General features: G+C 34.3%; 1 protein-coding gene across 6 annotated transcripts in view; it reads left to right on the top strand.

Annotated features, from left to right (window-relative positions):
* zmat4a (zinc finger, matrin-type 4a) overlaps window positions 1-16,142 on the top strand; it is an 84,028-nt gene that overhangs the window by 31,590 nt on the left and 36,296 nt on the right. For all 6 annotated transcript variants that reach the window (XR_009271535.1, XM_058777398.1, XM_058777396.1 and 3 more), the window contains one exon: window positions 9,671-9,827. Coding sequence is in view for 5 of the 6 variants with exons in the window: in XM_058777398.1 (XP_058633381.1) it covers window positions 9,671-9,827 (157 nt within the window). In the remaining variant the exon portion in view is untranslated. The remainder of the gene's footprint in view (window positions 1-9,670; window positions 9,828-16,142) is intronic.

Raw genomic sequence — 16,142 nt, 5'->3', positions numbered from 1 at the left:
GTGTTACTTTAAAAAAAAAATAAAAAAAATATTCTAATATGTCAAATAACTTGGATGCCCACAATATTAAATATGTTAAATGAATGAAATGGACACTAAATAGAATAAATTATTATTATAAAATATTGTACACTAATCTACACTATTTTAATGTTTCTGTGGGACAATGTGAGAGACACCTATCAAATTCAATATATGATTGTAAATATTATCCACCCCATATGGACACCTTGGCAATAGAATTGCAATTGGCTAGTCAATTTTTTAGTTTACTCGCCAGACTAATTTTAATTATCTGATATACTATTTTATATTATATACAGTATATATATATATATAAAGCTTATGTTTGTAAAATGGAACAGTTTTTTATAAATATCTGACACTTAGCATCAGTCAATCAAGTATTATAATATGATATTACGATAATTTAGCATTATATGATGATAGAACTTTAGTAATTAGAATAAACATGTATGAATGCATATTTGTCATGTTGACAGAACTTAGGACTGATGGTGGTTAGTGTTGGGCGATATGCTAAATTTTTATATCGTCCTATCATCAGCCTGTGAGATCACCGATACACGATATTATCATGCTAATTTATTTAATTATTTATTTACTTAGTTTCATTGCCGGAAAGTGAACCAACTCCAGCGTAAGGCTAAAAGCAGCCTAATGTTTCTAATATGACTGAATTTGTATTTAACATGATAACAAATTAGTAGAAACATCGTAAGTTACTAATTATAATGCTTACATTTCCTCAGTTATTCAAAAAGCAGCTACAGAAAACAAGCAAAGAACATTACATTACCAAAGAACATCATCACAAGCTCGGCCTAGCGCGAATTTATGCACTTTAAAAACACTCCCGTTATAATCAGTGAATCTACACTGTATGATGAATAAATCTCTTATACTTACATCGCACATACATCTGCACTTTTTTGTTTATGATGAGAGAACTCGCGAGTTAGAATTCAGTCAGCACGCGCAGAACGGAACTCTGCTGTTCCAGCGATGACTCATCTGAACGCCTCTGATTGGCCATTGCATTCGTAAACTCAGCATAATCGTGTGATTGGTTATAATAACGTGCAACACTGTAAAAACGCGGAAAAAGAAATATAATGCAACAGTTAAGCTCGAATATTAATTAGATAGTATTACTAGCCTGATAATAATAATAATAATAATCGCCTTGCTATCGTCAAAGGCATCATCCACAAGCGATATCTCTGACTATTGTCGATACACGATACAATCGTCTGTCGCCACAACCCTAAGGCTTGGTTCACTCTGCAGGTCTTCATGCTCAGATCGGATTTTTTGCTGAAATCCGATTTTTTTGCGCTGTTGTTCACATTGTCATTTAAATGCGACTGCCATCAGTCTCGTGGGAACCGTATACGGCCCTGAAGTGACCCGCATGCGCAGAAGAAGACGTGACGTCAGACACAGCGCACTGTATTTGCAGAAATAAAAATGGATGCTGCTCATGTTAGCGCGTGTTTAGAAATTTTTACGTTAATGTGCAATCGGAGCCTAAATAACGAAGTGATAAGAAGAAGAATATTAAGAAGAAGGAGAGCGCGATTTCCTCCAGCGCAGAATTGTGAGTCTGTCGCATTTCAATGACGTAAAAATCATGCCCATGGCCTTTCAGACAGAAGTCGCATTGCATAAATATTTAATCATATTGAAAATGCAAAGTCGGCAACACCTAAGCTCCAAAAGTATCAAAGAAAAATTGATTTATAAAAAAATTCACATAGAGTGTAACGTTTCAAGCACACAGGCTCTTCATCAGACAAATGAACAACACTGATATGCCTCTATTTATACATGTGATCAAAAGGTCACATGACCTAACACAATATAACCAAAATAATAATGACAATAATGAATAAACCAAAATAACCACAGTCAAAAAGAAAAAACAACAACAACAAAGAAAAATAACAAAATACAATTCTCAATAAACAATACAACAACATTAATTAATACCTGCCTACATACATAAATTCAACCAATACCATCAAAACCTTTATTGGAGCTGTATAAAAAGCCACATAATTGGATAGGCATTCCATATTTAAAGAAATGGACGAATATCAAAGTCCTCATTTAAACCTCTCGGGGACAAAGTATCTAATGTAAAAATCCAAAAGGCCTCACGTTGTAAAAGTAATTTATTAATGTGTCCACCGCGCCGTGGACACTTAACTACCTCTATTCCTATGTACTGAAGAGTGGAAACGGAATGTCTCAATTTTACAAAATGCTGAGCCACTGGACTTTTCGGATCGCGATGTCTGGTTGCACACCGATGTTCAGAAATACGATTTTTCAAAGGTCTACTAGTCTTACCAACATAACATAAACCACAAGGGCAACGCAACAAATAAATAACATTAGCCGTCTTGCACGAAATCGTACCCCGAATCTTAAATATTTTCGTCGTATGAAGATGTGTGAAAGTCAATGTCTTATATGTGAAATTACACTGTTGACAGTTACCACATCTATAATTCCCATACGGTATTTTATTCAAGAAATGAGGAGCAGGTTTCAAATCAGATCTGACCAAAATATTATGAAGACTGGGTGTTTTCTTGTACACTAAACGAGGTGGTTCATCAAAACACTTCTTGAGCCTGGGATCACTCTCTACGATGTGCCAATGTTTCAATAAAACATGATGAATGTCCTTCGAAACAGGCGAATATTGAATATAACAATTAACCCGACGTTTGTGGCTTTTTATACAGCTCCAATAAAGGTTTTGATGGTATTGGTTGAATTTATGTATGTAGGCAGGTATTAATTAATGTTGTTGTATTGTTTATTGAGAATTGTATTTTGTTATTTTTCTTTGTTGTTGTTGTTTTTTCTTTTTGACTGTGGTTATTTTGGTTTATTCATTATTGTCATTATTATTTTGGTTATATTGTGTTAGGTCATGTGATCTTTTGTTCACATGTATAAATAGAGGCATATCAGTGTTGTTCATTTGTCTGATGAAGAGCCTGTGTGCTCGAAACGTTACACTCTATGTGAATTTTTTATAAATAAATTTTTCTTTGATACTTTTGGAGCTTAGGTGTTGCCTACTTTGCATTTTCAATATGCTTCTACTTGTTTTTTAGTCGAGCACCCATTTGAGATAGATGTGCGTGCTGTTGTTTGCTCTTTTTATAAATATTTAATCACAAATAGAGTAAAAGAAATTTATTTCAAACTCATTTATAAATATTACCCCAGTAACTATTTCCTTGTAAACAGATTTAACTGTGATATTGATATACTATGTACATTTTGTGGTCTACATACAGAAACGTTTTTTTCATTTATTTTGGAGTTGTCCTTACTCAGCCAATTTTTGGTCGGACTTCTGCTCATTTGTTAGAGATCATATCGTGCCCAGCTTTCAACTTTGTTTTGAAAATGTTTTATTTGATTTTTTCACTTACAACATGTCATTCCATAAGGAATATTATTTGATTAATTTATTACTTTTGCTGGCAAAGTTTAGTATTCATAAATGTAAGTACGGCAATTACAAACCATTGTTTCTCATTTTGAAATCAGAAGTTAAGCAATACCTAAAATCTATTTACACTTTGATAAACAAGAAAGCTGTTAAGTGTATTAATATATGTAAACATTTCCATGTTTTTATTTAATATTATTTTTATTTTATTTTATTTTTTCTATTTCATTGTAATTTTGTATCTCTTTTGTGTGTGTGTGTGTGTGTGTGTGTGTGTGTGTGTGTTCACCCCCTGGCTCCTGTAAAATGTTGTATTTGAGTGATTCATTAAAAAAAAAAAAAACAGAAGTCCCATTGCAAAACATCGGATATATATACGATTTAGGACCACATATGAAAGTGGCCTGGGCCTGATTTGAAAAAATCAGATTTGTGCTGTTCAGACTGTCATTCGTTTGATTACTCATTACTGAAAAAATAACACCGTTTATTTATAACGCCGTTATTCCCATCACTGAGTGTCAGTAATATAAGTAAATGAACATTGTTTATTATTTTTGTATGTTATTTGACAGCTAAATCTGCCAGATGATGTAATGATGATGTACTCCATGGATTTTGTGGGAACTACAGATTGTACTTCTGCATTTTTGCATACCTGCTCACAGACAGTCAGATTAAGCCCACTGCATTATGGATGCTGATGTTTTCCTACGTTTTTTTGCCAAATCCCTTTTTCTCTGTTTTATCTCTTGCAAGTGGTGAATTAGCCTATCCATTTAACCAGCATATTGTATGTAGTTTTTGCCATAATTTTATTCTCAGCAGTTGTCAGAATTGTGAATGACATCTTGAAGTACAAAGTTAATTTAAATGTGCAGTATATGATTACAATTTAAAATAGGCAAATAGGCAAAAAGTGACGAAAAGCACTATTAACTGTTAGCACTATTAACAATAGAATTTTTAGAATTTTAACAACATAAAACAGTATTTGCAAAAACACTTCCGTTTAAGTCCTCTGAGGAGTGGTAAATTAACCTAATAAGATTTCATTTATATATCTGTTGCATGTGGCTTTATGCTTTGGTAACACTTCTTTTGTGCCAAAAAAAGTTTGGAATTGAATGTAAACCTCATTTATTAATTGAAATCTTATCTTCATATTGCTTGCTACTGTAAGTAATTATAATAATTATGAAGAAAACTGATTATGTTAAAGCCATGATGTCATAGAGCAGTGGCTATGGTGTCATGTACTGTTCTCACTCTCACTCCATTTTCTCTCCTTCATTTCCTGTCTGCCCTCAACTGTCTGTCAATAAAACCTAAAACCCGAAATGAAAAAAAATAAATAAATAAAGCTCTAGTCTAAACTGAGTAGGGTTGGAAAAGGTATTCATGGACATGCATGCATGCATTCAGAAAAGATTAGCTTTAGCTGAAGCTGATGATGGTTGAATGCAAAGAGGCTTCATTGTTGTGTGTGAATAGGCTGCATTAGAAAACATGCATTCACCAAGCATTAGTCTTGAGTAGAACAACGTTAAAGACCATGTTGTCTACCTAGGTCATAGTTGCAGTTCTTTGAAATGCAGAGATGTGCAGAATGTTTATTTTCTGTTAAAGTGATGTGTGTTATTTAAAATACTTTCTCATCTCCAACCTTAATATATAGGGACAACAATAAGCTTTTTGCTTGTTTGCTTATTGAAGTTGCACTGATATTATTATGAGAGTAAAGCTCTATGGAAAACACTGTTTTGTGTTGACAGTAAAGTGAATTTTCCGCTTTCAAATAAAAAGATTATTTTATTGCATGAATGAAATAGACACAAATCCGTTTTGCTGAAGAGCAATGCGTCTTTCTTAGTGACAGGCTGTGAATTGCTGTGTAGACGTATATTCAGACGTGTAATTATCTTCAGCTTTGCGCATGACTTTAGAATAAGTGAGCCGCACATATCTGACAAATCACATTGGAGATTAAATCTGGGGTGATACAGCTGAGTCAGGGGTTTTCTGTTGCGTTTTCCTGTAGAAGAGCCCTGGATGTCATTTTTCGGTTCAAATGTTATCAATATTATTCATGCACGCACATGTTTGTGCGTTTTGCCTTAGACTCTGGATTTGATGCTTAAATATATGCATTTATTTTTCATTTATCTAAAAGACAACATAGATTGTTAATGTGGCACAGTTCACTTCCATAATCTGATGTATTTCCAAGTGAATAAGGACAGTCAATATGAAAATAATATAGTTCAACACTCCATTGGGAATTGATACACATCAAAATGCCTTTAATCCCAAAGTAAGTAGCCATTTGGCTGTTAGTTAAAATTAGTCCGCATGGAGGGCCACAGCTCTGCACAGTTTAGCTCCAACCCTAATCAAACACACCTGATCCAGCTAATCAAGGTCTTAAGGATCACTAGAAACTTCCTAGCAGGTGTGATTTGAAGCTGTCCCAGACGAAAGATTGGCATCGTGAAACAATCGTGGAGATTTCTGTGATCATGGCTCCTAATCGGTGGTCCTGTGTCGTACAGTGAGAGGTTCAAAGACGGCCGTTGTCATGGTCTTGCAACTAAAGATAGCCTACGATACGGCATGATCATCACACAGTGTTTGCCGCTATGATCCACGTTTACTGACCAACCAATAAAAATGCGACCTGAAATCAATGCAACATGGCACTAAAACATAAAACTGCTTACTTCAAGCTCTTATGCCTTCCTCTTTCACTGCTTCCACTTTTTTCAGCACACATAAAAACTACAACCGCTAAAAAGTGATTTATCATGCTCTTTTTGTTTAGCACTAGCGCATGCTGATGACGTTTTATTCTTCTGTAGTAATGTGCTTCGTAGCGTACCGAGTCAATAGGTGTCATCATCGTACAATCTACACACGTTGTAGCCAAGTTTATTAGATACATGTCGCACAGTGTGGCATGCAATTATCTTATAGGATTGCTAAAATCGTGCAGTGTGTCTCGGACTTTAACTCTGCAGAGCTGTGGCCCTCCAGAAATTGAGTTTGAGACAACCTAAGCAATGTCAGCAGACAAAGAAAACTGTTTAAAATGAAGATAATTTTTTATGCAGTTTATAACATTTTGTTAAAAAATTGACTCTAAAGTATGTTGACTCGTAAACATCTTTCCACTTGTTAAAATTTACCATTTACATAAATATTTAAAGTGAGAAAGTTCATTTAGCAGTTCTTTTAATTGCTTGTTCATTTCATATCATAACTTAAGTCAAACTTTTTCATCATGCCCAAAATGACCAGTTTTAACAACTGAAATACTCTCAGCCAGTGCAAATTTGCTATGCAATGGTAATTTGCACCATTATGCATATCCAAATCATACATGTCCAAAAAAAACATAGACGGTAATTTAACAATTAAACTGCTGTAATTTGTCGAGCCAATGCAAATTTGCAACATGGTGACCTTCCCCTTTTGCAGATGGCAGTCATTAACACCTGTGTTCTTTATCAAATTATCTTTTAATTGAGAGTCATTCTGTTTTGCTCTTCTCAGTGATTTTATTTTGCTGTATTTCATAGTGAATGCCACTGTAACACAAAGACCACAACATTCTGAATGCACTATATGAGGACTTGTGTGGGAGATTCTTCTTTTCAGAGCAGGTGATGTGGTAATGGATATATTGAATGTACAGTACACATACCGAAGCACAGAGCAAGGTCATCTGGAGAAGTGCTGTGTTGGTGTGTGCTGTGTGTTCAGCTCCCTCCATTAACACTGAGGGTGCTTGGTTTCTATGATACTTACAAACAGAGAAAACAATGGATTTTTGCAGACCAACCTGCAGACCAAATATAGCTTCAATGCAATGGACAAAAACCAACATGGCTGTTGTAGTATGACCGATAAAGTTTCTCCATATGGATAGAACATACTCAGGAATTCTGACCTCATTGTTGTCTAGCTCTCTTTTAACATACTTCAGCAGTGTTAGTATTTCAGTCTAGTAGTTTAGGAAGACAGACACAGAGTGAGTTTGTGTGTTTATATGCTTGTGTAAGAATGCCTCCAAGCGCAACCTAAGCCTGTTTTCACTCCACATGTGTCATATCATTTTGCCCTTCCTATGGTCCAAGGCTCTGTGTGGCAATGGAACAAAATTGCTGGAAAATTTATGCAAATAAGCTCCTTGTTTTATTCATAGAGCTGGAACCTGAGCTGTAGGGCACCCATTGTTTTTGATTACTATCAATATAAAGTCTCTTCCTGTAATTACAGTTAACAGCTACAATGCCTGTAAGGAACATCTAACAAGGCCAAAGACTAGCAAATTTCACAGTGGAATTTTAACAAAATTGCAGTGTTTTGGGGAAAGGAAGAGAGAAAAGTTGAATGAATAGACGAGAAAGACATCACATCAGATTTGTCGCCTTATTTCTGTTTTGATGATGTTGAAGCCCTTAGTAGGTGAGGGGTGTTGTAGAAGGCAAAATTCTGGATATCATCTGATAATACAGCTTTGCTTTATTTATTCTTGATCAAAAATACAGTGAACTGCAATTTTTTTAAATAATATTACAATTGTAAATGTATTTTAATATGTAAAAAATGTAATTTATTTTTGAGGTGGTAAAGCTGAATTTTCCAGCAGCCATTACTCCAGTCTTCAGTGTCACGTGGTCCTTCCTAAATCATCCTGATATGCTGATTTTGGTGCTCAAAACATATTATTATTATTATTATTATATAAGAACAGTAGTGCTGTCAAATGATTAATCGCGATTAATCGCATCCAAAATAAAAGTTTGTGTTTACATAATATATTTGTGTATATTTATTATGTATATATAAATACAAACACATGCATGTATATATTTAAGAAAAAAATTATGTTTATATATTAAATATATTTATATATAATATAAAATATAAGAATATGAATATATAAATGTATAAATGTAAATATTTTCAAAATATGAACTGTATGTGTGTGTATTTATATATATACATAAATATGCACGGTACACATACATATATATATAATGTAAACAAAAAATGTATTTTGGATGCAAATCGCGATTAATCGTTTGACAGCTCTAAACAACATTTATTTGGAATAGAAATCTTTTGTAACATTATAAATGTCTTTACTGTTACATTTGCTCAAATTAATCGGCCTGTTTGAATGCATTTCTTTTAAACACTGACTAAATAACTTTAAATTAATATTTAATAATACAAATAATTAGCTTGTTTATTAATCATTTATAATTGACCCGTACTGGCAAAATGTTATTTTTATTTTCACACTCTACATAAAAATGCCTTCAAAGTGATATATGACTTGTTGGAATCGGACGTTACAGCCATTTGAAGGCAATAGAGTCAGCAGAGTTGATTTTGAGAAAAATCGATTTACAGTTTTCTGAAGATTCCAAAGCAAAATCACCAAAGCAACGTTGCATATTTTCCTTCAATTCTTTTCTTAATAATAATTACTATATTATTAATCACAATATAGCAATTTTTATTTTATCTTATTAAATTATCTTATTTTATCTTATTAAAAAAATTAGAACAAAGATGACAAATAAACTGACATTATTCACTTTTTTGCCTGTAGCTCAAAATTAGACTGTGCGCATTCCGACTCATTTTACCAGCACGGGTCACATATACTTTCGGCTTTTTGGTATAGACAAGAAACTGTGCATCCCTAAAAGTGAATTCTATTGGATCTTCAGCCCAAGCATATACTAATGAATGCATCACAAGGAAGATGAACTCAGTCATGAAATGGCTCCATAGATTCCGCATCTTGTATTTGATGTAAAGTATGTAATAGATCTTACTGCTGGCAGTGGGCGATCACCTCACTTTCTGCCTGTGATAGTTCAATCAAACTGGCCCCATTACTGTTAAATCACCACCATTTGCATCCCGCCAGTAACCACATTAGCAATCCCAAAGAAGCCGAGACATTCCCCCCTCTCGCTTTCATTCTTCACTCTTACATTTGTAGCTCATTTACCCTCAAGCATTACTGGGGGGTTAGGAGGAGAAAATCTGCTGTGAGAAATATTGTGCTAAGCTCTCGATTTCCTCTTTTAACCCCGTGCCCTTGCTCCATCTGACCTTCTGACCGTGATAAATGTGTCTGATGTGTTGCAGGGGAGTGAGGAGGGAGATGTGGATAAGAACAAGTGCTGTACACTGTGTAACATGTCCTTTACTTCAGCGGTGGTAGCGCAGTCTCATTACCAAGGCAAGATCCATGCTAAGAGGCTCAAACTTCTGCTGGGGGAACAGCCTGCCATAACAGCCAAAGGTACGTGTTTCACGCACAAACACACACGTAGCACTAAAAAGTTCTCTTGGAGGGTGTTTATGTATGAGGAGATCTGTCGTAGATGAGCGCGTGGCTGGAGGATCAGGGCAGGCGTTTGACAGAAACGGACACTCACAGCCTTGCACTGCACATCATTGCTCACCGCCTACTTGCCTACAGGGGTAATTGACCTAAAAATAAGGTATAGGAGTGTGTATGTGTCTGTCTGCGACTTTGTAAAAGGAGCTTTACAGAAGCACTCGAGTGAAAGCAGAGAGTTTGAGAATACTGTTGTCACACTGTCTGCATATTTGTGTTTATGTCTGTGTTCATTCTTGCATTAGGTTTCTGTCATGCAGTGCTTTGCTGTGCATGTTAGGTTTCTGACCTGTTTACAGCACAATAGAAATGAGCAGGAAACACTCAGGGATCTGTGGGCTCTCAGAAATCCTCTGCCTGTAGGAAGATGCACAAAGGATATACAGTGTGTACAGTAGAGAGAGGCTTCATGTCCATTTCCATTTCAGCCAATGGAGAGAGACTACACTGGCTCTCAGTTGTGTTCAGTATCCATTAGTCACCAGCTTTCCTACTGGCTGTGCCTCCAAATGCCCAATGTGTTTATTAATTACACTCTTCGCTGGGCAGCTGTGCCGCATATGGCATAGTTAGGAGGCCCACCACATCACATCCAGTGTTTAGGATCAATTACACAATTCTAACGCTTGAGATGGAGCCACAGTCTGTCCACTATCTATGTCAAACTGATGTAATCTAATGGGCGTACAAGGCAAACTGGTGGATGAACACCACAGTGTATCCTGTGGGATATATTATTATTATTATTATTATTAATATAAAGCATAAAAGATGTAGTTTTATTTTATTATAATTATTATTAATATGATTTGTCAAATATTGCACATTTAATATAATAAAAAATCTATTTAATGATAAAATACATCTAAATAAAATTATTATTATTATATAGAGTTATTTTTATAATTACATTGGGCCTCATTCATGAAACACGAGCAGAACAAATTTTTGTGTAAATTGTTCGTAAAGCTGTTCTGACGTAAATTTTTGGATTCATGTTAAATGTCAAAATGTTAGTTGGTACGAAATAAATCTACACCTTAGGGACGTGCAGAGAGTTCCTCAGGGGCTCAAATGTAAAAAAGGGGCAATATGAGGGGGGAAAAATTATAGGTCAAAAGATTAGATACATTACTATTTTATATTTTTGCAAGAAGTCACTTATAGTCATCGAGCCTGCATTTGTTTGATCAAAATTTTACTTATTTACTTTTACTTATTTTACTTATTGCATTTTATACAATGCTGATTTATTAGCAATGTTGAAAACCTGTGATACTTTTTTTCAGGATTCTTTGATGAATAAAAAGTTAAATAAGAACAGCATTTATTTAAAATATAACTTTTGTAACAATATAGCCTACACTACCGTTCAAAAGCTTGAGGTCAGTATTTTTTTAGTATTTTTTTTTTTAAAGAAATTAGTTTTTACTCAGCAAGGATTTGTTAAATTGATAGAAACAAACAGTGATAAAGATTGACATTGTTAGAAAAAAATCTATATTTTGAATAAATGCTGTTCTTTTTAACTTTTTATTTATCAGTGAACCCCAAAAAAGTATCACAGATTCCAATAAAAAAAATTAAATAAACATTTTAAAAATTAAGCAGCACAACTGTTTCCAACATTGATAATAAATCAACATATTAGAATGATTTCTGAAGGACCATGCATTGAAGAATGGAGTAATGATGCTGAAAATTCAGCTTTGAATAACAGAAATAAATGATATTTTATTAAAATAGTATAAATGTATATTAAAATAGAAAAACATTCTTTTAAATTGTAATAATAATTCACAATATTAGGCTACAATTTTTTTCTGTACTTTCTGTTTTTTTTTTTTTTTTTTACAGCCAATGGGAAAAACGCTGTGTGTCATTTTTCAGGTGGCTAAAAACACTTTGGTGTAATTCACGTTATTGAATATTTATTGTTAGCCATATGGCCTATTAGTCTTTATTGCATTTATGCAATATACTGGAGCCAAACTTGAGAAAGTGAACCAGAATATTCCACTGCATTCCTGGACACAAAATTTGCATAGCTGTACTCATAGGCGGGGATTATGCAAATTTTGAATGAGCGTGCACAAGAGCCCTATTTATGAATGATTGGAATTCATTAACATACGCATGTTTTACTATCAAATCGGACGTTTATGAAGCGTTTGTGAATCCGGAGGACGAGAGTTTTCGGGAAGGTCCGTTTTACGCGCAAATTACTCAGAATTTACTCCTATATTTACAAATGTTTCATGAATGAGGCCCAATGATTTTATTATTATAACGCATACTATTTGAAAAACAATCATAATTATTATAATAAAAACAAAAAAGTAAAAATACATCTAAATAAAAAGTAATAATATTTTATTATTATTATTAAAAAATTATATTTATTATAATATATCTAAATAAAATAAATAGTAATATTTATTATTGTTATTATTAAATTAGTATAAATATAAAAAAATACTTTTAATTTAGATTTATTAATATTTTATTATAATAATTATCCTTTTGCTTTTTCAAATATTACACATTTAGTATAATTATAAAATCAATTTAGTGATTAAAAACATCTAAATAAAAACGAATCATAAATTATTGTTATTATTAAACATCTAAATACAATAAACAGTAATATTTACCATTATTATTTTATAAATTTTTTGGTTTAGAATTTTTGGTTTAATATTACTTCTTTACCTTATCACCATGAATGGGCTTATTTTTGATAATGATTGCACATTTATCCATTACTTATCAACGTCATGGTACAAATTATTGTTTAATGGTCTTGCATGTTGCCATGTTTCACAGTCTGGTTTTAAATGCAAGGCTATGTAGCATATCTGGTTTAAAATGAATTACCACTGTAGTCTTGTTTTTTTCTTTGCTCTCTCTCTCTCTCTCTCTCTCTCTCTCTGCTTGTTCCTCCCATGTTTCCTGTCACTGACTGATGCCATCATTAGCTGTGCCATCTGCGTCTGATGGCTAGAGACAGACGAGGCTTGTGTCCCACTCCGAGGGGATTGAGGCAGACCATCAATCCCTCTGACATGTGGCATACTGAGACAGACTAGCTCAGGCCCAGCTTAACTGAGCAGAGAGGAGTTCTCTTGAAACTCAGTAAGCTTTTCAATGCCCTGGCAATCTGGGGACAAACTGTAAACATGTTGCAGTGCCACTTCAACATGTTCACGGAAACCAAGTTGCTGGTGCTTTTAGAGGGAAAGATTATTTGTATTCTTGTTGGTTTTATTTCTGAAAACATGTTTATAACATTTTTAAATGTAATTATTGACTTTAAAAATGTTGCGTGATCATTTTATAATGAATTCATGTCATTAAGTTGCTTACTTGTTTGATCTGAACTAACCTTGCCGCCTTATAAAAAAACAGAAGTCTAGGTTGGCTTTTTATAAAAATCATTATCACAGTCACATTGTGACTTTAAGCGCCACAAAAAATGTCAACATAATTTTAGAAATTGAAATGATTTATATTCTAGTCATTGCATCGGTTACAATTTAAGGTTTCAGCTTAATAGATCAGGTTAAAAATAATTGTGCATGCAAGTAATGTAATGCTCAGTGATGCTGGTTTTAAGAAGTTAGCTTGTATTGTGTGATGTGTTAGGATCTTAGTGGCTCTAGCTCAGTTTGTGTGAAATAAAACCAGGCCATTGAAAGGCCACCCTTATTGATTTCTGCATAACAAACATAAGTGACGCGGCTGAGTGAAGCCAGTGACCTGAGCCCAGCTCATCTCCTGGGAAACACTATTGTTTCTGCCGGATATCAGCTAATAATACAAAACATCCTGTCTCTTTCTCCTTCTCCTCCTCCTCTTTTGTATTCAGTAAGACAAATGAGAAACTCACTCATTTGAAGGCTGTGTGTATTGACCTACATGTACATTTGTTTATTTATACATGACATTTAAGGGTACTGCATCCATCTTATTAAATTACTCAGCAGGGTGGTTTGCAGTCAGGTCTGGTTGCCTGTGCATCCTGTTACTATAATAAACATCTTTGCTTCTGGTAAATATGGGAAAATTGTTTGTGCAAATGTGTGTCTAGACACAGCATTTTATTGTGGAAACTGAGCAAGCTACCTAATTATAATTTAAATATAATTACGATTTTCATTTTTTAAGCCTTCCAGCATCTTCAGAAAGCTTTTTTTTTTTTTAATGAGAAGTGTTTTTATCTTGTAAAATATTTCAAATATGTGGTCAAAAATTCCCTGCTTATATAAAGCAGGGGGCTAGATGAGATTCAGCAGTGAGAAAATTGAACAGAAACTCCAGTGAGGACTTTTTAGAGAGGAAAGCGGATAACTGCAAGGATTTAAAAGAAAAAAAAAGCCTTTGATCCTGTTCTGGTTGATCCAGAAATGGAATCTCTCAAGCCGTACACCTTCATTGCATTAGGATAAGATTGCATGTGAAATGCACATTCAGTGGTTTGTGCCATTTTTTTTTTTTTTTTATGCACTAAAGCTGTTTATAAGGTTCTAGAATGATTTGTGTATTTGGGGGAAATGTATTAGGAATTTAGTTTGAATGTAAATAAGAAAATAAGAAAACCTTAATTTACAGAAATATAGTAATAGCAATATATGGAATTTCGGCGGTTTTTTTATGTTTTTTTTTTTTTTTCTATGTAAAAAATAGCCTATAATATCATATGCATTGAATGGTTTCTGTTATGTGTATATGTATGGCAATTTATATTTGGAAAAATTAAATAAGTCATAATGATTTTTTTCATGTGCAACTTCTGAGTCAGAAACGATTTATAAAACTTTGAAATTTCACGATAAATCAGGTAACATGTGAAGGCAGCATAAACTTCATAACTAGGCCTTGCATGGATTCTACAGCTGTAAAGTTTGACAAAGCATCATAAAGTTATACACACATCGCCTGCACCTTGCATGTTCGCTTAATAAATATATCAGGTATTTTACATGTTTTCCCCCCACAGTTAAATGTGATAAAAATGTGTAGACGTGTGGTTGTACTCAGACCTAACGACCCGCAACAATTGTCACTAAGAAATCACACAAAGTGTTGTGCATGACTTGTGCAGTTTTTCTGCTTGGATGAATGATCTCTTCGAAAGTCCCTCTCCATCTTTATGTCACCCAAATCCAGTAGCTGTCTTTGTGCCTGCAGTAAATCTCCTGATAGATGACTCTTCCCTTATTGCCTAAACTGTCACCTGGAATTACCTGAAGTTTCTCTGTTATTTCCTCCCACAGAATCTCATTAATGTTTGAAATCTCCTGCCTGCTGGTGTCAGACTATTGTTTGTTATAAAGAAGACAGGAAACGCATTACCGGTGAATGTTTTTCACTGCAGCAGTGGCCATGAACTGAATTTTTTAGAACGTGAGAGGGTATGAAATGATTTCAATCAGTGCACTATGAACATTTTGTTGTTGTTTTTTGTTGTCACTGTTCGCGACCTGCTATCCCCTTGTCTGTTCCTAATTCCATTTCAGTTACTGTATATATATATAGCCTTTCCTTAACCAGGGATACTCGGGAGCCTTCTAAGAGATTTTAAAGTGCTTTTATGCTGCAGTAGGCAAAGGGCAGCAAATAAATGGAAGGATGGAGGTGTATCTGTCTTTTGGGGAACAGACATGTTCATCGCTTCTCCCTGAGCTTGCGAATAAGAGGCACAGTGGGGGAGTGGACAGTGAGGTGCTAATGATACACTAAAATAATGTGCAAGAGCTGGTTTCATGCCCAAAAAAAGATCAAGGAGTAACAGTTCTGAACAAGTTTTTGGCCACCCCCGGTGACCAAGAGAACATTAAGTAAAACTGCAATAGCGGTAATGAATGACTTTAGTGCCACAGGCCTGTGGCACCAAATTTAATTTAGGCAATACAGAAGGACTATTAAGGCAGAAGTCTGGTTGCAGTAATTACATTGGGTGAGACATTGCCGTCTGCATTGAGAGACTAGTGATGGTGAGTGATAGTGTTATTGGGGACATTCCCAGGGAATATATTCATTTATCCTTTATCACTTTTGTGAGGCTCAGTGTTTTAGCTAATATGCTTAAATATACCCAGTGAATTGCTGTGTGATATTTCTGGAAGGACTTCACACTGTCCTCATGAACTATATTTTCAAAAGTTTGGGGTCAGTAAAGCCTGGAATACACTACACGATTTTTGCCCCAATTTT

This window comes from Onychostoma macrolepis, chromosome 05 (assembly GCF_012432095.1).
Source record: "Onychostoma macrolepis isolate SWU-2019 chromosome 05, ASM1243209v1, whole genome shotgun sequence".
Taxonomy (NCBI): Eukaryota; Metazoa; Chordata; class Actinopteri; order Cypriniformes; family Cyprinidae; genus Onychostoma; species Onychostoma macrolepis.
Note: the sequence above shows the minus strand (reverse complement) of the source record. Positions and strands in the feature narration are given on the sequence as shown.